Source organism: Alligator sinensis, unplaced genomic scaffold (genome assembly GCF_000455745.1).
Source record: "Alligator sinensis unplaced genomic scaffold, ASM45574v1 scaffold135_1, whole genome shotgun sequence".
Taxonomy (NCBI): domain Eukaryota; kingdom Metazoa; phylum Chordata; order Crocodylia; family Alligatoridae; genus Alligator; species Alligator sinensis.
Window position 1 is genome coordinate 41067 of NW_005842293.1, and position 25835 is coordinate 66901.

Genomic DNA, 25835 nt, shown 5'->3' on the forward strand with positions numbered 1-25835 from the left:
CTGGACTCTTTCCACCTCTTGAATTCCGTAGATTTCTGTACCTGACCCTTTTGAAAGCACTTCAGTCACTCACTCATGAAGTAGTATTGCCTGGCCCTGCCTCTATCATTTGTGTATGGACATTTGTGCATGGGCATACATGACCTTGTGACACGTTTACGCAGAAACCCTATCAAATCAAATGCAGATAAACTGCTGGGATATCATGACACAGCATCTATTGTGCAATGAAGTAATGTCTAACTGCACCAGAAATAGGATTTATCTTCAGTTTCTATTTTGTCCTGTGTTTAACAAGATTAAATGTCATGTGAATGACGACACAAGATCCCATTTATTACTGCTAACAAGGATGGATCTGTGCTTTAGACAGACTATCTTAGAAGGTTTTCAGCAATTTCAGGCAAAGCTGTGAGCCTCATCTGGCTTCTTGATCATGTCACAGAAGCGCAGGAATGGCTCCATTGTTTAAAGATTAAATTCTGCTGTGTAAAGTATATGAAATTGATCTAAATCCAAGGTTGATGGATTGCAAGTCCAGGATAGTTCATTAGGGCTAACACGAACACTTTCAAAATACATTCCCTATTCTCTGACCAGAAGAAAAATGTTCAGCCTTTCCACAAATGAAATATTTTTTAAAACTAGCACTAAGGGGGAATAATTTTAGAGGAGGCATTTGTATGAAGGTGGTTTTATCTTGAGGACAAGAGCAGTCTTGTTAAAGTACTAGCCTGGAGATTGGAAGAACCAGCACTTCCTGCTCTGCACCGCGTGACTGGTGATGTTCCTTTAGTTTCTCGGTAAATTCTGCATGTACAAATGGGGATAATAGCATCTCCATACCTCTCTGGGGTATTCATAGGGATAAGTACCTTAAAGAGACTACAGAGGCATTCAGATACTTTGGAGATAGATCTATGCTTTGGTACTTTAAAGTATTCTTTCCACAGAATATATAATACTTGTATACAAGAGCTGTATGGCTCATACAGAAACGCTGTGAGGACTTCAGTCCCCAACATCCCAAAGAGATGGGAAGTTTCCCATTGAAGCCAGTTTGTCTTGTATCCTGTTTTGTAAGGGAGAAGACTTGGTGAAGAAAGGATTCATAGGCAAGTGGTTTGGGTTTGAGATTTAACCTTTAAGGATATACTAAAAGGTTTTAGGTGCTCTCATTCTTCAGGAAGATTTATAGATACCTGGGTTTTTAGCAGCCTAGACCCCAGCATAGTCCTGCAGTTCGCAAAGATGTCCTTCCACCCCATCGATGCTGAGGCATGAAAGGGCAGGTCCCTGAGTTAGAAGGCAACTTTCCCAACTATAATACAACACGGCAAACATGCTGTGCTTAAAAACCATACAGCGAGTCGCTAAAAGCTCTAGCTGTGTCCATGTACTTGGCTAGCTCCTCATCAGCTCCCAGAGGGAGGCTTGTGTTTACATAAGGACCTTGTGATGGGAGTGGAATGACAAAACTTTGGCAAACTTTGAGGAGGGGCGGCCGGGGAAGAGAGAGAGAGAGAAAGCGTGTGTGTCTGTGTCTGTGCATGGAGACTACAGCCTCTCCACAATGTGTAAAGAACTGTCTGAAGTTTGCCCTGATTTTTTTCATGTTCAGTGAGGTGGATTGACACTGAGAGCATCTGCAATCCATTGTTGTATTGTACTGGTTAGGGGTGCACTGATAGAGATTTTGGGGGCTGATACCAATAGCTGATGTTTAAGGAGGAATATCAGCCAATACCAATCTGATTTCTGATAGAGCTGCGTGCAGCTGGTAAGTCTGTTGTGGTGGATGGGGAGGAGGGAGGGAAGGAGCGTGGAGGGGGGGCAGATCAAGGCCCCCGCGATGAAGGAGGGAGTAGGGCAGGGGCTGGGGCAGGCGCTGCCCAGCTGGGGTGGAGCATGGGATGGAGCTGTGGCTAGTTCGGGGAGTGTAGGAGGAGGGTGGCTGTGGGGGTTGCATGCCCCCCTGGATCTGTGCGAGGTGGGGAGGCTGCAGATGCAAGCTGGAGCCGGGGCTGCACCGGGCTCTTCCCGGCACGTAGGGACTGCGCTAGGGGCAGGTGGCAGCAGCACTAGGAGGGGGCTACGGTGAAATTTGGGGTGGCTGCAGCCCTCCTCGTAACCCCTCTCCCAGTACCGCTGCTGCCTGCCCCAACTGCAGCCCCCACATGCTGGGAACAGCTCAGAGCAGCCCTGGCCCCAGCCCACAGCTGCAGCCACAGCCCACCCTTACCCCCCCGCTCCGTGTCCCCTGGATGAGCTGTGGCCCAGTCCCACGCCCCACCCCACTCCCTCCCTCACCATGGGTGTGTTGATCTGCCCCCCATGCTCCTTTCCTCCACCACAACAGACTTACCAGCTGCGCAGCTCTCCAAGCTGCCGGGCTGTCCTTCTCGTTGCCTGCATGCTGTGCTGTGGCTGCACGCATGCGCAGGCATTTATCAGCCAAATTATTGGCCACGTCAGGCCAATTTCCAATACAATCAATTTTCTTTATATCGGTGCCAATCCAATATCAGACCGATGTATTGGTGCACCTCTAGTACAGGTACTCCTCACTTAACGTTGTCCTGGTTAACATTGTTTCAGTATTATGTCACTGATGTATTAGAGACCATGCTCGTTTAAAATCTTGCAGTGTTCAGTTTTAATGTTGTTTGGCTGCCGCCTGCTAGTAGGTAACTACTGTGATGTAATTGGATTCACTTAACATTGTTTTGCTTAAAGTCACATTTTTCAAGAACGTACCTACGATGTTAAGTAAGGTGTAGTTGTACTGGGAGATGGTACGTGTCTAGTTGAACATTGGACTTGTATGCATGTGTGCACAGCTAACCATCCGAGTAATTATCTCATCAGGCAAATAGGAGACAATCTGATTGTCCCTGGAGGAGTTAAAACCATAGAAGCCAATGGGAAGATGGTGATCCCCGGAGGTATCGATGTCCACACTCACTTGCAGATGCCATACAAGGGAATGACAGCTGTGGATGATTTCTTCCAAGGGACCAAAGCAGCCTTGGCTGGTGGAACCACCATGATCAGTAAGTGCGGTGGGAGCCTTCACACAAGCAGCGTGCTGTGCCTTAATGAGTCTTTGCCATAGTTAATAGCTTGTAGTTGCAAAAGATCAGTTTTTATGACCTGCTGGCTCCCTTGATTCCTGAGAGGTTTCTCTTTAATTATTTTGAGTAATTGAGTGGAAGAAGTTGGGGAGAGAGAATGCCTATGGACATAGGTATTCCTATAGGTCAGGAGAGAGGGGGGTGGACCAGGAGAAGGGAGCTGCTGGACAGGGATTTGGGGAGAAATACAGGGGAGGTAGATGGATGTGACAGAGAGGATCTTCCACAGTTGGCCGGATTCCAGCAGGAGCTGTAGATAAAGGGCTGACACCAAAGGGAAATGGGGAGTATTAATAGATATAGAATATGGGAGAATCAAGGGAGACAGGGAAGAATGGTTGAATGGAAGGGGAATCGTACCACAAGCTGAAAGATCCTGGTGGGAAACATGCCATCTGAGCAGCTGTCTCTTCATCCACGCCCCTGCAGCCAGAAGCAGTCTGCTGTCTGACAGAGAGATGTGGATCACCCTCTATTTACCACTGAAGTGCCCCTGCCATGTGGCCCCCATCTGCCTGCCCCCTGTCAAAGAGGGGACGGTACAATGAAAAGTGGAACCCCACCAGGTTTCTTAGCAACGTGTGTCATTGTGATGTTGGCCACAATACAGCAACAGGGTCTTTTTACCTATCAGAATTAACTGGGGAGGGCTGTGGGATAAGCCTCCTTGTTTGGACACAATATGCCTTTAGGTATTGAAACGGGAGACTGAGTTTTGCTTCAGCTGTGTCTTGCTGAGGCTCACTTGAGTGCTGAAACCCTTCTTTCCTAAAATGCCAATGGACCATGGTGCACCACAAACTCTTCTGGAGCAGCATGTTGCAAAATAAATTGAAGAATGCAGGACCCAGTGCTGCCATTGTACAGGTCTGCAGCCCCAGCACCCTTAGTGAGTTGGCACTCGTGTTGCTGAGAGCAGAATTTGGCCTAATGCATTTTGCTTTTCTTGCCTCTTAACCCGATTACTTTTGTGTGCCACAAATTTGTATGGCTCTTGGAGCTAGGTGAGGAATTCTCAATGAATGCCCAGTTGGAATAAGACACCCTGTTTCAAAGGTTTGGTCCAGTCTCACAGCTCAGCCTGGTTTTGTTTGTAAGATCCTGATAGTGCACTAGTCTCTTGAGGAGCTTAGTGCAAACCTAGGTTGACATATAATTTCAGTGTGATGGTAAGTGGAAGCTGCAGTCTCCTCCATCCTGAGTTTAAATGATGGGGAGCAGGTCATTTGAAGCAGGCAGTCTCAGAAAAATAGGCAAATTTGCATGGGTCAAAACCAAATCGTGTCCAAACCCAACCCCTGAGTGTGCTGTGCTCCGGTACCCAGCCTGACGATACCTTCACCAGAATGCAGTGTTGCCAATACAATTAAAAAACAAAATGAGGGCAATGTGCCCAGAGCAATCCAAGTACAGGAACAGGAGGATGCCCCAGCATCCCACGCAGCCCAGAGAAATAAACAGATCGGACTAAAAAGGAAGTGGAATTCCTGCTTCTTGCCCTGAAGGATGCCACAGATGTGCTCTGGTTTATAGTTTAGGTTTCACTGCCTCTGCGGCAGTCACAGGCATCCGCACTTCGGAGACCTACTCGGGATGCAAAAAAAATTGTTGAATCCCACTGCTAGAAGATGGGGTTTCCTTTAGTTCTGCTCTGTCCTCTGTTGGCTGAAGGGATAACTGTCTCTGTCACAGCAATGTCTGTTATGCAAAAAGTCCTGCGGCAGCGACTGAGGATTATATAACGGGCAATAAAAGATGCATTAGGGCCAGGTCTTTGCAGGAGACTAAGTTTTAATGGGGTGGAAGTGGGGGTGAGGGAGGATGGAGGGTCCTGTTGCTTCCAGCTGATTTCTCGGCAGCAGCCTGTAAAAGCTGCTGGGGCTATGCCAAAGGCTATTAAGGCAAGGCTCAGTGCATTTCTTTTGTGATAAGTGCACTTTAGATGTGCTTAAGAACATGGTGATGGGAGTCGGTTGTTAGGAGCTCCCTTCATGTTTCATTTCCCTTTGTGCTGTGTAGCTGTTGGGAAGAGAGGTCTGGGACCACCAATGCGCTTCAGCATGATTTCTAGGGAGGTAGCAGGGGTAAAGTAGCAGAGGCCCGATGCAGATGAACGGAGACCAAGTAGAGGGTTGTAGTGAGAAGCTGGGACACTGAATGCAGGGGGAATTGACGGGCCAGTAAACCCAGGGTGTAAGCATTCGTTCACAACCTCCGTTCTGTCTACCCCCGACATCCAGTGGACCATGTCATCCCTGAGCCGGAGTCCAGCCTGACAGAAGTCTACGAGAAGTGGCGAGAGTGGGGTGACGGGAAGGCCTGCTGTGACTATTCCCTGCACGTGGATGTCACCCACTGGAATGACAGTGTCAAACAAGAAGTGCAGACACTCATCAAAGAGAAAGGTTTGTCCAGAGAAAGGGGCTTTCTCCCCTTGTCTTTGACTTCTCTACTTCAGGCCCCTTTACCTGTACCTCCATTTTTCAGCACACATTCCCCCCAGGCCCCAGCCCTGAGCACATCTAGAGCCTTGGGAAGCACTTGCACCATGGTTAAAGGACGGGGAGACAAGATTGCTGCGATCTGTCCCACTCACTGTATGTAGGCAAGGCTGTGTCTTGTTTTTCTCATCTGTGCAATTCAGAGATCAGGCCTTGTGGGGAGAGGAGGACAGGAAGGTATTTTATGCTCAAGAGCCTTGAAAGAAAGCCAGCGAGAGAGAGTCACAAACCAAAGGTGTAAGACTGGCCTTTTTGCTTCTGCTTCTGAGAGGGAAAGCCAAGCCCGCACCCTTCCAGTCTGCTGTCCCAAGCACGCTCTGTACATCTTCCAGACCAGTTCCCCTTTCCCTCTATGGCCTGGACTTGAGAGTGCTTCCTGCACCGTCCTCATATAGCGCAAAGGGCTTTAAATAGCTACAGCTGCAGCCCAGTGGCAGGTACAGTTTCTGGGAACTGCCTTCCTCCCTCTTGTTTCCTGGCATCCCTGGGGATACTTTATAACCTTGAACAGTGAATTATTATAGTCTCCTGAAGATAAACAGGGAAAAGAAAGCCCAGAAAATCCTCTGCTTCACCTTCAGATCCTGCCAAAGGCTCCCATTCCTTTAGGTCTGAGTAATTCTCGCATGCCTTGTGGATGTACAAGGAGACGGACGGAGAGGATGGAATCGGGGATGGAATCCTGTTTGTTCATTTCTTTTTCTGTTTTTTCCTTCCTCCGCCCCTAGGAGTTAACTCCTTCATGGTTTACATGGCCTACAAGGATTTATACCAGATGTCAAACACAGAGGTAAGAGCTACGTTGGCCACTCTGGTGGTGGTGCAGGTACCATCAGGCCCATTTTGTTTTATTTGTAACAGGAGCTGGAAATAATTCTTGGTATTAAGCAAAGATAGGGAAGGGCAATCAGGTTTCACCCCACTCACTTTTTACTCCGTGGGTTGCATTTCCCTCTCGGTACAGCGACTTGGCCTGTGGAGGTGATTGTCTATAATCAGCACCTCCATAGTACTTCACAGGGTCTTGCAGTGTGGGGTCTCTGGAGAGTGTGTTCGCTTCCCAGCACGGGAGGTTGGGTGGAGCTGCAGAGGGTAGTAGATACAAGTTTTGAAGACTTGGAGAGACCCTTGAGTGCTTGAATAGATAAGCGAGAGCATCATGCGAGATGTTTCCTTACCAAGCCTTGTTCTAACTGTAAATGGGGCTTGCATAGCACTGAAACCACGCGGGCTGTTATTCTTAGCTGAAGGCCTGTCATGTTTTTTCTACAGCCTGGGGTCCCTTAACATCAAATACCAACCAAGTGAAAATGTCTGTGCAGTAGTAATTTTCCTGTCTCACTCTGTTTCAGCTGTATGAAATTTTTAGCTGCTTGGGAGAGCTGGGGGCAGTAGCTCAAGTTCATGCCGAAAATGGGGATATCATTGCACAGGTAACTGCTATTCTGTCTATGCTGGGACTGCAAATCTGACGTGGGCAGACAGTTTGGTGCTGTCTGTTAGCACAAGCTAACAGTGAAGAGTAGCCCTACAGTGCACCTATCTGCATACATCTAAATGCCATTGTAATTCTGACTGCTAAGAACCAGTTAGGTCAGGGCCTGTTGTATTAGGCGTCTTTCAGAAATGACCAGAGAAACCCAAAAGGATGTGTGTGGGTGTATATATATAAAACTGAAGAGCATGAAATTGCTTTCAGGAATTTATAAATATTTTCACTAGTAATATTTTCCTTAGTAGATAGGCAGAACCTGCTATACTTTTTAGTGTTGGAAAACCAGGTCTACAAACAGAATCTAAATGGTCGATTTTGTTGTCGAAACTAAAATGAAATATAAGGAGCAAACATTAAAAAGTGAACTTTTCTTAGGATGCTACTTGCAACATAGATAAGGGATTTTAGGAGAAGTGTTTTTATTATAATTATTTTGGCCTCTGCGTTTATTTTTTAAAGTATGATGGCATTTCCTGCTTGGAATAAAATGTCTTTTTGTTAACTATCGACTGGGATATTCCAAATTAGCAGCCTGTCACTTTTAAAATCAGCTAAGGAAATCATTTCCTTATGCAACGTGGAGTGGAACTTTGCTGTCACAGGATGTTGGCAAGAAACACGAACTATTTGGATTTAAAAGGAGGATTGCGTGCACACACGCACACACACAGTACTGTTAATAACTTTTGTAGCCCTTTAAATTAAGGGAGTGAGGTAAGGCCTTGTGAAATCCCTTGCTTCAGTGGTTCAGGAAGGCGTTGTCTTTTCCTCTTATAAAATTGCTGGTCGATTGGGTGTATTAGACTTTTGCCTTGTCTGAAGCATGTAGAAGACTGAAGAACTGTACAAAGCTAAAGTAAATATCCTAACAGTGTGATGCAGTACAGCAACTCCTGTCTGATTAAACTGATTCCTGATAAGACAGGGTGGCATCTCCCAACTTACTTTTTCTTCACATGCACTTTGGAAATGGATGTCATTTCCCCCACCTTCTCCAAACAGCGCTAGATTGTATTATAATTGGGCACCAAACTATTACCTAGGTAGATGATGCAAGATGAATTCTCTACAGTATTGTTTTCAGCAATGCTGGTACTAATTTTGCTGAGAGTGTATTCAGTCGCCTTCTGAAACTTGATACCCATGACTGTGTGCTTGCTGCTTCTCATCAGAGGAAGCCAGATGATTTCTCAGAAACGCTTTGAATCCATTATTCCCGAGGCATTAGAAAGGGATTTTTCTGACTGTAGGTTTCCTAGAGCCAGCTGTTTTTTGAATGCTTATATGCCTGGTTCATCAGAGTCAAGCTGCAGAATGTGCCTGGGAAGTAGCTGCTACCTGAACTTTTCTTGTAGGAGCTACTTTTGTATCCATAGACTCTTTGGTGCCAGAGTCTTGGATGCATGAAGGCTGTTTGTTTTTTCCAGACATGTTGTCGCCATCATTAGCAAATCCAACCCCTATCAAAAGAAGATTAATATTTTCCATCTGGATGAGCTTCTGTTGTTTTATATTAACTTGTGTTGGGTTTTTTTGCTCTTAGGCAACAACAGAGGTTTCAGAGTGCCCTGTGCATTTCACTCGTATGCACAAATGAGGCTCATTTATCTTCCTTGTTAAGTCCACAACGCAATAGAGGGCATCTCAATTCAGTGCAAGAAAACTCGATGCCCAGAGCTGGCAATTAACCTAATGGAGCAGAATGGTCCGTTGAATCCAGCACAGCTGTGGGTGGAGTTACTAATGCTGGATGCTGCATTAGAAAGTAAAGGACCTCATAGTGCACCAGACCACTGCTGCATTATAACACAGAGTGCAAAATTTCAGAGCAATAGGGGAATGTCTCATACAAGCAGTCAGCTTGTGGAATTGGATTAATGGGACGATGCTTCTTCAGTTTAAGGTTGCACTGGCACAGTATATTATCATTGGTGTTGCATGTAGGGGAAATAGGAGCTCTTCAGGGGGGGATTTTTGAAGTGCAGGAGAGAAATTTGTTCAGGTGTATGCTGTACCACATCCTCACTCTGGCTTTTCCTTTCTCTGGTGGGTTGGGGGTTTAAAGAGTCTCCAAACCAACCTCTCAGAACCCTTCAAAATGCAAGAATCTCTCTCTCTCCAGATATTTTTCATGGCTACATTTAAAGTTCATGGGTATTTTCACATGAAAGTGGTGTGATCAAGGAATGAGCCTTAATTAGATAGAAGTTTTTTTGTCTACTTTAATATCCTGACCACAAAAACATAAAAGTTACAAGTTACATTTACTGGAGTTTTGTATATTTGGAAATTATTTCTCCATTCCAAGATGATACTTACACAAATGGGCCACAGATCCAAATTAGGATTAGATTAGGTTGGTCAGGGACCCTCCACCTTTTTTAAGAAGGAAGTTTTGAGGACTGTTTTGAAAACAGTCTGGATGAAAGACTTTATTATTGTGTTTGATAAAAATGTCGGAAAGGAATACTTTTTTCACCTTGTTGTCTTGGGCTGCAGAAAGAAAGTGTAAGATGCACAGCCCTCAAATAGCAATCTGTGTTCAAATTCTTTACAAGTATTAACTGTCAGTCGCAGCTGGAGTCACACCTTCACAGCTGCTGTGTGGTTTTGTGCTATGAGACATAAAAATAAAGGTAGCATCTGCCTGAAGGGTTACAAAAGCTGAAAAAGGTGCTTACATGATGGAACAAAAGGCACATTGGCATTTCATATCGTAATGTTAGGATTCAGAATTTCTGCCTCATTCGTGGTTTGATCTTTTTTGAGGATGCCTGACATTCAAAAACAACTAATGGGTAGATAGATGCCTCCCCTGGCCTTCGCTGCTATTCCCCATGTAACTGATACCTGGTTCACCAAAGACAAGTGATGGCACAAAGAGCGATGTCAGGAGTTGGCATGCTGAATGCCGGAGGTTGAGCATGCCTGTATGTTCCTTTGAGCACCTCTCTGGTTCTCTGGCAAGTGAGGTTTATTCGGAATTAGTGGTAAAGGGAAAACAAATGCAGGTTCTGGACAGCAAGTATAAATTCAAGGCTAACCCGTATAAACGGCACCACTTATCCATGGCTGTAGTCCCTGGTTATAGCAGTAGACTGTTCTGCTGATTGCTTGGCGGGGAACAACCAAGCCCCTGATTGTTGTAAATCTTTTGGCATGGGACTAGATTCTGCTCCCATTCATGCCAGTGCAACCTTAGGCATGTCAGAGGGGTTGCATGTCTATAACTGAGAAGACAGTTTGGCCCATGTTGGATTTGTTTAACTTTTATATCTTTTCCTCAGTGGCCTCAGGCTGTTTAGATTGTTTTTGGACAAAGGGGTCGTAAACTGAATTAAAGGCCTTTTTTCAGGATTGGATTTTTTTTTTTTGTTTCTGTGTGTGTTGTAACCCTCCCTCATGCGCATTTGTTCTAGAGACCTATACCAAAGGAGGCATGTGTGTGACCAGTCCCTCTTTCACCTTTTGCATTTCCCTGCATCTCCGTTTTTGGCATGCTTGTGAACCACCAGCAGCGACTTTGGAAAGTATTGACTGTCTGCTGAGCAGCGAGAGATCCATTGTGCTGTATGATAGATAGTCTGAGCCCTTAGGAAGTGCTGCTTGTGATGGTATTTGTTTTTCCATGAACTGATTTATCAAAATCAGAGTCCCTTAATACCCTCTTTTTTTCATTCTTCTAGGAGCAAACTAGGATGCTGGAGATGGGAATAACTGGCCCAGAAGGCCATGTGCTGAGTAGACCAGAGGAGGTGAGAGAGAAGCATAAGGAAAAAAAGGAGCTCTCTGCACTCATCCTGTTATATGTGTGCATTTTCTCCACGCAGCATAGCCCTCCTCAGCATAATGGCATCTAATAGTTCTGCCTTAAGTATCCAGCTGTTAAACCATCATCACTGTGGGTGAAGGGGGAGCTTTAGTGATGAACCATTTTCAATAATAATTGAGTTTCTGAGTAATAAACAGGAGGCTGTGGGTCTTCCTGAAATGGGATAAACAGCGGAAATTAGTGGTGTCTGGCTGTAGCACAAATTTAAGGTTAGTTGTGGGGCATTCAGGCTCAGTATGCAATTGGGCTAGAAGGCCTGAGATCATAGAGAGACAAGGTTCCTTGGGTGAATTTGATATCTTTTATTAGACCAACTCTATGAGATCATAGAGTAAATGCACTATTAGAGCATCTTTTTTTTTTTTTAAAAAGCATCATTTGCTGTGTCAAAGTTTATTTGTCTTGTAAAGGAAACTCATGAACACACAAATTCCAGCCTCTCCCTAGTCTAATCTCTACCTCAAATCTTAATTGTGTTAAAATCAGACGCACACAACCCTTGGCAATGGGACTAGGGGATTTCCTAATTGTGAATTATTGCTAAGACACTAATTGGATTATGTCTAATTTTAGGATACAGGCTTCGTTTTTATTTGGCCCATTAATTTGAGTTTAGTCTAATCTTAGATTAATATTTGAAATGGCAGCTTGTAGTTGCTGCCTGCTGAAAGCTGCCTTCAGCTTTCCACAGCACATGAAAGAGAGAGAAAAATAATTGTAAGCTGTTATAAGAGCAGAGTTGGGAGGGGACTTTTTGTGAAGACTTATACTTCAGAAGAAAATAAATTGGCTTAAATTAAAGGAATGAAAAGAGTATTGTATTACTCCCGAGATTTGCATAATGTAAGCTTGCTCATTTTGAGATGTGGGACATGAAAAGGTTTTTCTCCCTAGAAAACTGGACCCATATGTTCAGCTGGTGTAAACTGACTTCAGTGGCAAGTATGCCATTTACACCACCTAAGAATCTGGGCCATTATTTAGCTGTTGCAGTTATGCTAGGACTCTTCTGTCATCAGAAGGCAGTTTTCATTGTCCCAAACTGGTAAAAGATTACGGATTGTTTGGTCTTGAAGTGTGATGGATTGGAAAAGTGACTGTCAAATTGGCACTAGGAGCCCCACATATATATTCTGTCTAAATGAATCTATATCATAGCATCTTAGCAAATACAGAACAAGCTGTTTTTCCTAACTCATACTTATTTTCTGTTTTGTAAGTACTTAAGTGTCTCTTCATTAACAGCACCCAGTTGTGCTAGCTGTTGTACCTACGCTGCTAGTTCCCTACATTGAGCCTGTGATCAGAAAGTCTGCTTGTATTCTTTTATTCTTTCCAGGCATATTGTTATGCCATCTATTCCTGGGAAAAATCAAATGGGAGATTGTTTTGGTGATTGTTCTCTGCCTAGGCTACCAACAGCAGTCCGTCACCTTCAGCAAAACCAGGGTGTTGAAGAATGAACTACTACATAGTATGGTTAGAAATTGCTGAGGTACAGGGACAGTAATGAATCTGCCTGACCACTCCCAACTTTAGCTATGTTGGATGTGCAGTAGTAAGAGGAGCGAAAACTCTTCTAATGTGCATAGAGAGCAAAACTGCTGGGTAGTGAACTACTATTTGTACGCAACCACTTTTTATTACTAGAACGTCGCTTTAAACATGAAGGAAAAATTGGAGTTTGACATGCCATGTTCTCTGATAGAAGTTTATATCTCACCTATTCCCCAAATGCAACAATCAGTCTAAAGTTGTGGCGTTATGTATTTCCTGTGTTTTCTCTTCTCCCAAACCCACAAAGTTGGGAGCTCAGACCATCCACTACCCAACATCTACATGGTATCAAGACACCTCCACTGTTACAGTGGTATAGAACTGCATTCCTCTGTCCAAGAATTGTCCGTGTGGAATTGTCTCTTCATAGAGACTAGATGACTGACACATGCAGATGAACCCAACATAATCTGGTTTGTTCATGAGTATGTGAAGCCATATGGGCAATGAGCTACTTCACTGATTCTTAGTTGGGCAGTTGATTTGATAGAGCCCTGCAAAAACCGATGATCTGTAAAGTCCCTTCCAGCCCCTAACAATTATGAAAATGCAGGAGATAGGAGTGCTGCTCATTTATGAGAAGCTGAATAGAACATTTAAATGTTAGAAAAGACTGTTTGTGCAAGGAGTTTAATAGCATGATTTCCATTGATCTTAATGGAAATTGTGTGGGTAAATATTTCTCTCCTTGCTGCTTTGATAATTTGGTGCTCAAGAACTTCGCCCTTCTGTCTTCAGTAAAGGAACAATTGTAGAAACTTATTCGAGTTCAGCTTCACTGAACAAGGGTTGGGTTTTTAAGCATAATCAAACGGGTTTCTGTAGCATGCCCAGTCCTCCAGACATGTAGGGGATGATGATGGGATTGAATTAGGACCAGGTGAAGGAGTAGGGAGCAACAGTGACTGTTTACCTAGGAACTATACGCCCAAATCACATTCTGCATATGTGAGCACAACCTCTCTGTGACAGGATATCAGATGCTTCAAAAAGCTCCCATTTTGCACTGCAGACATGTTCAAATCAAAAAGTACAAACCCATGTGTTAAGCACTAGGCTGGAAATAAAAATGGATGTCTGAGCAAATGCCACGCGCAGAGCATATTTGAAGGTGCCACAGCTGAATACAGTAGATTTGCTGCATAGATACAAATCTAGTGTATTGGCTCTTAAGTGCATGTACAAATACTTCATTGTTTACATTGTTATTCTTTGAACCCAAGAACCAGTTTAGAGCCTAAATGGAAGGTTTGTTTGAGTCGAACAACCCTGATGGAAATAGCATGATGGTGTGTGCATTGGTCAGCTTACCTAGTATGTGGGAGGAATTGGGGTTGCATGATCCAAGAAGCTCTGTCTGCATTGTTGCCAGCTGGCAGCCTCTGAATGCCAGAGAATTGGCCTCTTTCTCTTATAGGTATGTTATCTTAAGGTTTGGAGGGTTCTTTTTAAACTTCCTAATTTTGAAGCTTTGACACCAACCCTAGAGAAAAATCTTGGCCAGCCCTTTACGTAGCTCATGCTTAACGGGAGGTGATGTAATACGCCAAAGATATCCCGCTTGCTAAAGTGTTGAAAATCCTCCCAGGCCTAACAGCAAGCAAGCTATTCAAGTGTAGGGCTGATGTCAGAGGAGGCTGAACTGCCCAGCAGCAGGTTAGCAGCACAAACGGACTTAGACAGAAGCAGAACTACCGGCAAAATAGCCAGCTGCACCTCATCCACAGACACAGCCAGATGTTAATTTTTTAAACAAATGCAGAGTGATCCTGTAGTGACAGCACACTCCAATAGAAAGAGGGTTGGATGGGAACTCGGAGGCCTGTTGCTGGGTTGTTGTGTGACCATGGGCAAGTTGGTTGATACATCCATGCCTTAGCTTCTCCTCTGAAAAATAGGTTAATAATACCCGCTTTGAAAGCTCTTCCTGTTATTTGGATAAGTAGCGTTTAATAGATTTATTGTTACATATCATTGCTAAAAGCTAATTTAAAGAGCTGCGCAAAGGAGCTGATGGATTTGGGTAGTGAACAGCAAAAGAACTGCATCTAGATTCTGTTCAGGGCTCGGTATCTAATTCAACAGTGCTGAAAACTGTCAAGCTTCTCTTTCGGGATTTCAGCCCAAGTGTTACACGACGTTCTGATCTTGTAGGTTTGTGGCAGTTCCTGGGAGCCCTGGTCACAGACTCAGGGTGCTTTAGGACCACAGAGTCAATGACAGTCCTTGCCCCAAATTGTTCACAGTCTAAGAATGAGATGAAAGAAAAACGGGCAGGTTCATCTAGAGCACATGGCAGCAATAAGACCATGTTGATCAGCATGATGGGCAACATATGCTTTATGTGGGGAACCTTTTAAACACAATGGGAGGTGGATGCTCTTGTGGCAGAGGGTGCCCCTGGACATGTGCAATGACCTTGCACTAGTAGGATTCATGCCTTTATTAGATAGCTGGTGTCTTGTGCTCCCCATGGGTTATTTACAACCTTTGTGTGTCATGTCTGCTCTTCCAGCTGGAAGCTGAAGCTGTTTTCCGTGCCATCACCATTGCTAGCCAGACCAACTGTCCTCTCTATGTGACCAAAGTGATGAGCAAGAGCGCTGCAGACCTCATCTCACAAGCCAGGAAAAAAGGTGGGCAGCATTTGTCTCTTCCCTCCTAGATTTCCTTTTTCATCTTTGGGTTTTTGTGTGGCTAGGCACCCTGTTCAGAAGGGTCCTGTACCCTTGTCTTTGCTCCAAGCAAGGAGATTTGTCCCTTGACCTATTTTAATGCTTCCCACATCTCCACGTCAGCCAGTCAGCATGGGGTTTTGCAAAAAGCTAGTGAAGTGTGAGTAGTGCAAACTTATCTTGACCATTATATGACATGGAAAACCATTGGTATGTGTTTGGGCATGCTTTCTAACCTATCTGTTTTTCTGCAGTACCTATCACCAAGGTTTCTGTGTCGCTAGCTGCTGTGAATGTGTGTGTGTGTGTGTGTGTGTGTGTGTGAGAGAGAGAGAGAGAGAGAGAGAGAGAGAGAGAGAAAGAGGTTCAGTCTTTCTCTGACCTCTCTGTATGTAAAAACCATCATAACACTAGTCACCAGGTAATGTCTGTGATTAATGGGAGGCCTGTTCCCAGCCTGGGGGATCTGCCTTTGGTTGCCTGCCAGAAGCCAGAACATCAGGTAGCAACATTTTCTGGACTGGCGGGTCAGTGGTTTGAATACCAAAAGTTTATCTAAGACCAGAAAGCATTTTCTCTGCCAAGAGGACATGAACTGTCCATATGTAAGTGATTTGAGCTGCTAAAAATATCCTCGGCCTCTTTTGATGTGCCGAAGCTTTCAGCGGGTGCCTCCGTGCCTTTCTGGCAGTGGGGAGAGCTCCATCTGGCAGGCAGGATACTTCTGGCGGGGGGAGAAACTGCCCAAAACCACCCAGTACAAGCCTACGCGCTCTTGTCCTCCCAAGACACGATAAATGAAGAAGCTGACTGACCTGTTCTCCCTTTCCCTATCCAAAGCATGGCTCTCCCCTCTCTTCTTCCTTGCTTCTCCCTTTAACTGGGAGACATGCTTTTCTTGTATTTGAAAGTCTTGGTTCACTGGAGCCGGCTCTTAGTGTATGAGGCCTGAATTATAGGGCCTTCCCGTTTCACTGTTGGGTGTAGCAGGATCTGGGATTGAATCCCAACCTCCAGATCTACCCTGTTGTTCTACTCTGCAGGCATTTGTGTGGATGCCTGAGAGCCAAGCTGGATCAGCCTCATGGTGGAAATGTAGCCTCAGGGACAGCTGTCATTGGGAGCAGTGCAGGCAAACAGCCTACCTAGTTCGGAAGTGGAGATTGGATAAATTTACGAGTGGGGTGAGATGATGAGGTTGCCTACAGTAGCTAGGAGTTGGACCCCAACGAGGTCCCTTCAAGTTCAGTATCCCTGTGTTCCTATAATTAGGGCTGCTGCACTGTGCCCTTTTCAGTTGTTTTTCGGCAAGCGAGTAAAGGATAAAAAATAGGCCCTTACTCAATTATGAAAGGGGCATCAAAGAATACTGCGTTTCATGGCCTTGGGGGGAGAGAGAACAGCCCGTTGCATTACAATGAGAGGCTTGGAGGAAGATTTAGGGCCTCCACAAATTATGCCAAAGAAACTTATATCCTAGTGGAGCTAACAACAATCAGACAGAGTATTGAGGAGTGTTACTCAGATCTGTTTGCTGCCAAGGCCCTTTCCAAAGGGTGTAGAAAGGGTGGAAATGCTGGGAGGTGGAGCAGCTGTCATTGTGAGCAGCATGAATGTTGTAGAAAGCCTGGTGGCCTCTGCCTCAGGCAGTCCAATTCACTCCTTCCCTTGGACCAAGCTGCAGCATTTGTCTGAATGGTGCTAGTGTATGATTGAGAGACTAGATGTGTGAGCTTGGAGCTGGCCAGGCCCTTATGGCATTTGGAAAATATTTACCTAACTGAAAAATATCAAGAGAAGGAGGCGAGGGTGGGGGAAGGAAAGGTAATAGAGAGATAGAAATAAATCGTGATGCAAGAAGTTGACCCTTTGCCCAGAATACTGAACTGCTGCCCCGTGTCTGGTCCAGCTAAATTCCTCTGCCCATAACAATCTCTTGATTTAAGCAACCAATCGGGAGGATTCCTGACTCCTGCCAGGTATTTCTAGGATGCTTTTCATCATGGTATCTGGCAGAGATCACAAGACAACAGGCACAAGTCCAGGTTGCAGGATTCCTGCATTCACACTGTTGCTTAGAGGACTTGGGTGAAGTTTGGACTGGAGCAGTCCTCCTGGTGGGTCCAGGCTGTCTTGCTAGGAGCTCGTGAGGTTGCTCAGTCATGTAAAGTCTTACAAGAGAGAAGTGACCACTTTCAGGACAAGCCCCTAGAGTTTGTAGCACCAGCAGCTCGAAACCCCAGGTCCTTGAGTGCCAGGACCAGGACTGTACCTGGCCCGTTGCCACAGGTAGTCCCCATTGCTGCTTCTCACCAACCTCTTGTGTTCAGGGTCCTAAATCAAAAAAGACCAATGTGGAAGGTCCAGTTCACAAGGGGGAATGTCTTCAAATTTAGCCAAATAACACTGCGTGCTGAGAGGTCCATCTGTGTCTCTCCCCACCAGGTAATGTGGTGTTTGGTGAGCCTATCACAGCCAGTCTTGGAACGGATGGGACACACTACTGGAGCAAAAACTGGGCCAAGGCTGCTGCATTTGTGACCTCCCCACCCCTGAGTCCAGATCCAACAACTCCTGACTACATCAACTCCTTACTGGCCAGGTGAGTGGTTTGCATTTGGAGAAAAAAACTCTACCTCCCCTCCCCCTGAATACAGTGGGGCCATGAGAGCCCAGTTCCACCCAGGCGTGAGAGCCTGTGCCTCAGGCGGCTGTGGTGTCGGCATCATTTGGGAAGGCTGCAACTCAAATGGATCAGCGTCAGAGGTGGATTTGGCAGAGAGTATGAGTTTCCAGAAAGACCATGCTGTGTGGGCCCAGACGGAGAGGCTTTGCTAGGGGTGTGGGGAAGATGATCAGTATTTAAAGCATTTGCAATTGCTGCAGTTCGATCTAAGATTGGGTTAGCCAGCAGTGGCCCAATTCAGTGCTGAGGGCACCAGCAGTGCTGTCTGCATGTTCCAGAAATGAAATGGTTTCAGATAGTGCAGATTAACATTGGAGGCAAATAGCCAGACCTGTGGTTAAGCTGTAAAATAGTGAACATGGCCCCTCCATAGCCTTATCCATCCCTTATGTCACATGAGTACCACATTTACTAGCTGGAAAGAAAAAAAGAAAGAAGAGCCATGTAGCCCTTGAAACCCACACATGCCTGTCCTGAGCTATGCACAGATCACCTCGGGGTGCTGCTTCCTGTGTTTGTCCAGAGTGGGTTAGCATAATAAGAGGCTCCAGTGGGGCTGTGCATTTAGAGAATGTTTTGCCCTGTTGTTAGATTTCTGCCTGTGCAGCAGCTCAGACATATGGCAGAAATTATAAAGGGAAGATGGAGATTATCAGTGGATTAAAACCCAGGTTTGCACGCACAATCTGTGGGCTCAGCATAATTGCATCACTGCTTTTCTGCTTCAAGCCTGGTCCATCTGAAAACCCAGCAATCACTGTAGTTTCCCTCCTTATCATTAGACATGGCTTAAAGTGGGGGTTTATTCCCACTCTGCCAAAATGACTTCCTAATTACTGTGCATCTTCTGGTCTCTGCATACCCAGGAGCCAGGAAGTTTCTAGAGAACAACAGAACAATTCCTTGCTAAAGATACTCGCTGCTTCCCTCTGCTGTCAGTACATATGAATATAGCCAACCAGAGAAAGGAGCTCAGTCACTGAGGGCTTTATTAAGTCTCTCTTTCTTTCTCTCTGTCTCTCTCTCAAGCAGTGATTCTTAACCAGGCTGCTGTGACACCCTGGGATGCCCGGAGATCCTTTTAAGATTGTTACAGGGTGTCATGCAAATGTTAGCACTGTTAGGTGTGCAAACATGATTCACAAGAGGAATCCAAAGATTTCAAATAGGAACCCACAGTGTCAGAACCCCTCTGACCTGTTGTTGTGTTTCTGAATTTTTTGCTACAGAAAAATTGCTCTAATATTTTTCCATAGTGGAAACTAAAAGTTGGCATTTTCCATGGGGTGCGTGGAGTCTCAGACAGGTTTGAGAACCACTGCTGTAAAGCAGTTTGAGGTAGTGAAGAGTATAGCTTTAACTTGACTGTACAAGCTGCAGGGTTTTGGGTTGTAGCTGTGTTGGTCTAAGGACGTAGGCAGGCAAGCTTTTTTGGGTAGATGTGATATCTTTTATTAAACCAACTGAATAGCTGGAATTTTCTTTTCCAACTACTCAGTTGGTCTAATAAAAGATATCACACCTACCCAAAGAAGCTTGCCTGCCTACTGTACAAGCTGATGATTATTAAAGTTTCTTGGAGAAGCTGAGGTTCGTTTGAACTAGGCATGTAAATATCATCTAAATAATTATCTGTTTAAACTCTTCTAATAATATCGGTTAACCAATTACACATATTGCACACGTAGGACAGGTGCTCCGTTCCCACCCCCAGTCACCTGCAAGGCTTCCCGCAAAGTGGAGCCAGGTTCCCCCACTCCCTTCCCCACCCAGCGACAGCAGCAGCAGCATCTCCCCGCACAGTCCCCTGCTGCAGCCCAGGTTGGGACCAGCTCTGTCTACTCCTTTGCTCTCCCATCCATGCTGCTCTCTGTGCAGATGGAGGGGAGCCTGCCCCACACTGCTCCAGCCTGGTTGCCAGCTGCTCTGTGCTGCTGCCCCCAGTTGCACTGTAGAGGGCCAGAGGGTGGTGAGCTGGCTCTAACCTACTGCAAACAGCTGCCCGGGACTGGCTGCAGCAGTTCAGGGGTAGGCAGAGCTGCAGGCTGCCCCAGACAGGTGGGGCTTCTTTTCAACCGCTTGCTCCATCTTTAGTGGAAACCAGTCCCTTCTCCCCTCCTCCTCCTACTCTCCTGCCTGCCCTGCCACCTTCCAGTTCCTGCTGGGGCTTCCCCCCCCCCGCCTACTTCCTTGCCAGACTTCACCCCACCCTGCGCTAACCAATAACCAATTAGCTATAACCACTTATCACTGGTCTTACCTGTTAAACGATTAATCATTTAACCATTCACATCCCTGTTTTGAACCCCACTTGGTTGCCCTTGGTGAAAAGGGCACCTGTGTGACCTGGGGTACTACTAAGGGAAGGATGTGGGACTGCGGAGATATGGGGGAGATGCAGTTTGCCCAGTAGAGAGATTGAGTGCTGCACTCTGAAGTCTGCTGTACAAGAGAAGTGGGAATAGTGCCCAGCATGAACCCCCCAGCCTTGCCTTTTCTGGTAGCAAACTGACAAGCCTCTAGGGGCTGGACAATCCCTCTTGACTTTGCTAATGACAGCCTCCTTAGCGTACAGTGTCCTGAGCATGCAACAGGTTTCTTGTTCTGAAGGGCCAGTAAGTTTAGGAGGAGGATGAGCCTTTGGAGATACAGCAATGGGAGGAATATCCCTAGAGAACGACCCAGAGGTGTAAAAAATCCAGGAGAATTTTCTTTCCCCCTTGTCTGACATAAGAAAACTAATGAAGCTGTGGGGAATGACATTTGTGATCTAGTAGGGGAATGCTCCTTCCAAAGGATTAATGTAGGACTCTCCTCCCTGGAGGTAAAGGCTGTCCTGATTGAGGTCAGTGTCTCATTCTGATATGCTGTAAAGTTACAAGGTCCTAGCCACTTATTGCCATTAAGAGATCTGTCAGCAGTTTTCCCCAGAGTTGGGTTATTACCTTCCTTTCATGTCCTCCCATATTCCAGCACCTGAGGTATTTTTCATCCTTTGTAAACTTAGGTTTGCTTGCTTCATTGGCAAGTGGTTCGTTTGGACCAAACAGGTCACAGCACTCCAAACTCTAATTCACAAAGTAGCCTTGGCCGAATGGGAAGAGGTATGAATAGAAAAGAATAGAAATGGAGGAGGAACAGGACATGGAAAGAGAAAATGGACAGAACCATGGGCAACCATAGAGATCACTCTGATCCTCCTGTCTCTCTGCACTTGAGCAGATCATGCTTGAAGCTAAGATATCCTATGTTAACCATTTTGTCCCTGTCCCATGCAGTGGGGACCTGCAGGTTTCAGGAAGTGCTCATTGTACATTCAGCACTGCACAGAAGGCAATTGGAAAAGACAACTTCACAGCAATCCCTGAAGGGACAAATGGCATTGAGGAGCGGATGTCTGTTATCTGGGATAAGGCAGTGGTAAGAAATGGACTGGGATGATGGGAGGGTGATTCAGGCAACAACTACCCCAGGGAATGAGACATAGGTCTAAATGTCCCTTCTCAATGGCTCATTAGTATAAGCCAAGGAAAGAGGAGAGCAAGACTGTGTCCTAGGAGAACTTGACATCATTTTGTAAGAGGAGCTAGAACCAGTGAAGCAGGAAGCAGTACCATGGTGTAGTGTAGACTAGTAGAGAGGATGGAGACTTGCAAGACCCATCTCTTCCCCTGGTGTCCCAGATGATACAGGAAAGGCACCTCAACTTCCCATCTGTAAAACAAGAATAATGTTGCTGACCCCATTTTTCATGGCTTTGAATCTATGGAAATCTCTCTGAAAACTCTGCAGAGAATTACACAGATAAAGTTAACATCTCTACAAGTTGCTAGGCCCCAGGTTTGCCCTGCCTTTATACGCATCTTCAAAAGCCAGGTACTTCCTAATAGAGGGGGTTTCTTTTCTACACAAATGTGAGGAGATGGGCTTTGCCCTTAGCTTTCAGTGGTTGATCCTTGGTAGATTCTCACAGCTTTAAAGGGGATTGCTGTTTTGGTTTAGGCTTGTTGCATTTCTATTCTCAAAGCTCACGTAAGGGACATACTTGTTTCCTGGATCCTTCCTCCCCTCCCCTTGAATTACTACTGATCTGTGGAGTTAGGAATGGCCCTTCTTTTTTTGTCTAAACAGGCAACTGGGAAGATGGATGAAAACCAGTTTGTGGCAGTGACGAGCACCAACGCAGCCAAGATCTTCAACCTATACCCACGGAAAGGGAGAATAGCAGTGGGGTCGGACAGCGACCTGGTCATATGGGATCCTGATGCAGTGAAGATTGTCACTGCTAAAAGCCACCAATCAGTAAGTCCTGTGCTGGGCAGGAGAGTGTTTGGAGTTAAATGATATCAACTGGGCATGTCTGAAAAGAGTAGCTTAACTATCAGTGGTTCTGTACCTCCATCCAGGAGAGCTGCATCTAAGGCCCCTGAACCTAAGGCAGACGTTATTTTAAGAGGCAATTAACCAGTTAATCGCATCTTAAAGTGTAACCCAGCTACATGTTCATGCAATTAATAGCGTGACAAAAAGCAAATGGGTTACCATTTTGCAGCTGGTTTCCATCACACTTCAAAATGAATGTGTGCACACTGCACTGTGGCTTGGATGGGCCGGTTCAAGCCCCAGTGCAATCCTGATCCAGCCGATGGTCCGCTGATTGTCAGCCAGCTTCCGTGAAGCTCAAACTGGCCTGGTGGATCCCTGAAGGCAGCTGGCAACCTGCTGCTTGTTAGGCACCTTTGAAGGTGCAGAGAGAGCCTAGGATCATGATCCCTGGCCTCCTCCTACTGGCAAGCAAGGCGCGATTGGGATCTGATCCCCAGTCACAAAATTGGGGTGTCCTGCCATGCATGTGTGACATGGTAGGAGGCAAAATTGTAGCGATCACAGATCAGGTCCCTTCATACCTTTAATTGAATGTAAGCAGGTGAAGAAAGACCAAAATGGCAGAGTTAAGATGCTTAGCACTGGGAGGTGGGCAGTACTAACAGCGAATCCAGGCTGGTACCACCTCTTGCTCATTTAGCCCAGGGCCGCACATAACTGTCTATCCTGATCTGAAGCAGCCTGCATTAGGCTTCCTGACACAGCTCTGCTGGTGCAACTTTCTCTTAACCTACATCTGATAATCCAGGACTGGGTTCCTCGCGTAGTTTTGCCAGTGCAGCTTGAACACGTCCTATCCCCCATTATTCTTGTTTTTGGCTGGGGCTCATTCCAGTCTTTGGCCCTACACAGTTCTGAAGCAGAAAGTGCTGGTTAATGCCAGAGGCTGGACAACCTGCTACATGGCTTACTTCCTCTTGTTCCCGGTGCCTCATTTCCTGCTCCTATTGTCTTTGGTTGTGTGTTACAGGCAGCTGAATACAACATCTTCGAAGGGATGGAGCTGCATGGCGTCCCGTTGGTTGTCATATGCCAAGGAAAGATCATGTTGGAGGATGGCAACCTGCATGTGACACAGGGGACTGGGCGCTTCATCCCCTGCAGTCCTTTCCCAGACTATGTCTACAAACGCATTAAAGCCAGGAGGAAGGTAAGGAAGTGGGGAAGCCCAGGACATGGGAGATTGAGCCGCTGGATGGATGAAGCCTCTGTATTTAGGTAAAAAATTACTACTTCCTGAGGGCCTTCATGTAGACATAATGGATAGCACCAGCAGAGCTACCTTCCTGAATCATTCTCTTCCATGGTAGTTGAATTTCCTGCCATAGTAACTGTGCTGGAAGGTTCACACTTTTAAAACCAGCAGCCCAGACATCTGAATTTAATGGTGTGCGTCACCCCCAAAGGAGGGACATTGGACTGGATATATCATTGGTCTGTTTATGTACAACAGCTCTTCTGGGAGGCCAGGCTGAGGGCAGAGTAGAGCAAAAAGGTCTAAAGGCAGGGGTGCAGAAAAGACCCCAAACTACCTCTTGTGACATTACTCCACAGTGAAGGACTTTTCTGTTGTGCTTCATCCTTTCTCTTAGGCTGACGAGGACCATTTCTCTTAGGCATTTAGACTTCAAAAGGACTGAAGTTAGCTCGGATAGCTCCACAAACAAACCGGCTTAGGAACTAGAAGCAATCTAATCATGGTAGCATCTACCTCAGCACAGCCTAGTTTGTCTTGCTTCTTGGTCGCTTTATAACTCTTTATAAATGGGGACCCAAGGCATAGCAAGTCTGAGGCATAAGTCCCATAGAAAGCCTGTCAACAGACATGTGTGCGCATCCATGGCAGGCTAAAGGTCTTTAGAAGGTATCTGAGGTGGGTGAGAAGGTGCTGTAAACCTCACTAGCCAGTTAGTGACCAAGAAGCAAGACAAACTAGGCCGTCCTGAGGTATATGCTACCATGACTAGATTGCTTCTAGTTCCTAAGCCAGTTTGTTTGCGGAGCTATCTGAGCTAACTTCAGTGCTGTGAAGTCTGCAACCTAAATATGTAAGAGAAACGGTCCTCATCAGCCCAAGAGAAACAGTGTCATTGTTTCTTCTGTGCTTTGTCTTGCAATAGATGGCCGAGATGCATGCTGTACCCAGGGGCATGTATGACGGGCCTGTGTTCGACCTGGCCGCCACACCTAAAGGGGGAACCCCTGCAGGCTCCACCAAGGGATCCCCCACCCGACAGACTCCTCCGGTCAGGAATCTCCATCAGTCTGGATTTAGTCTGTCAGGTGAGCGTGAGCTGGAAGGGGCTGCTGCTTGAATTATTCCACAGCACCATGTCCCAGAGGATATACAAGGTGGGATTTAGTTGGATTTAGCATACATGGTTGTGGAGGTGACTAGGAGAGCTGCCCAGCCTAGGGAAAGCCTGGGGGCTTACAGTGTATCTGCACACCTTAAACCTTTTTTTGCCCTAAAGTAAATGGATTTCTGGTCACAAGCCTGACACACCTACCAAAGGCCTTTTCACTGGCCCCAAGCCCTTTCCTTCCTTGTGATGTGGCTTCTGTTGGGGAGGGAGCTCCAGGGAAAAGTCAGTGCCACCGCTGGCTGTTGGGCGGCGGTAAGGGATTGTTTAGGGTGGAGCAGGCAACGGGAGAGGAGGAGAGCCTCCGGTGGGCTATGCAGTGACCTTGCACCTCCTGATGGCATGGTCCTCAAGAAAACCCTCTAACCTGCCTGTCTCCCCTGTCTTCGGTTGTTATTTTGGTCTGAATTACAGGTACCCAGGTTGATGAGGGTGTGCGTTCAGCAAGCAAACGCATTGTAGCACCCCCTGGAGGCCGCTCCAATATAACTTCCTTGAGTTAAGCACCCAAGGCAGGAAGGAAAATCCATATTCAAGAGAAGGAAGAAAAAAAAAAAAGGTACCTTGGTATTTAAGAAGGAAAAACAAATGGAAACCATTCAGATCCGAAGAATCAATAAGCCTCAAGCCTTATGTTTCACGAATGCTACTCGCTACCTAGCTTTAAAGATATTGCTTTGGGGTTTTTTTGTTTATGCATAGCCTTAATTTTTTGTTGTTGTTGTTTTCATTTTTACATGCATGCAAATCAGACCGGTCACTAAGTTAAGAGTCTGTAATATACATGTTGAACAAATGTGTGATGCCGCATCGTAAGAAGGGGACGGAGAAAGCTGGGACGACCGTGACATGAAGAAACTAGCTAGGCGGGTTATGTGGGACTAATCAGCCATGGAGTTTAGTGTGGTGCGGGGTGGGCAGGGAGGAAGGTGGCCGTGGAGTTTAGTGTGGGGCGGGGTGGGCAGGGAGGAAGGTGGTGGGGGGCGGGTTAGTGGGAGGCGAGTAGGGACAAGGTGGGTCTGTGTTGTGTCGGTGTTCTCTTGCCACTCGGTACTGGTGAGATGTAGTTGCCGTGGCGTCATGCCTTGAGGCCTGTTGGGAAGCCTGGAGTCATCTCTGTAACAGCTCTGTTGCATCGCCTCATGTAAGAGATTTTATTACTTTGTACATTTTATTAAAAAACAGAAAGCAGCTGTTCCTTCCAAA

At 46.0% G+C, this 25835-nt stretch overlaps 1 protein-coding gene across 1 annotated transcript in view; it reads left to right on the forward strand.

Annotated features, from left to right (window-relative positions):
- The window catches only part of DPYSL3 (dihydropyrimidinase like 3), a 25591-nt gene extending 164 nt beyond the window's left edge, over positions 1–25427 (forward strand). The window contains exons 2-13 of the mRNA XM_006028163.2: positions 2869–3053; positions 5375–5539; positions 6364–6425; positions 6988–7068; positions 10817–10885; positions 15035–15155; positions 17640–17796; positions 21159–21300; positions 22012–22182; positions 23237–23416; positions 24387–24549; positions 25044–25427. Coding sequence (XP_006028225.1) covers positions 2869–3053; positions 5375–5539; positions 6364–6425; positions 6988–7068; positions 10817–10885; positions 15035–15155; positions 17640–17796; positions 21159–21300; positions 22012–22182; positions 23237–23416; positions 24387–24549; positions 25044–25132 — 1585 coding nt within the window. The 3' untranslated portion in view covers positions 25133–25427. The remainder of the gene's footprint in view (positions 1–2868; positions 3054–5374; positions 5540–6363; positions 6426–6987; positions 7069–10816; positions 10886–15034; positions 15156–17639; positions 17797–21158; positions 21301–22011; positions 22183–23236; positions 23417–24386; positions 24550–25043) is intronic.
- Positions 25428–25835: the final 408 nt, after the last annotated feature.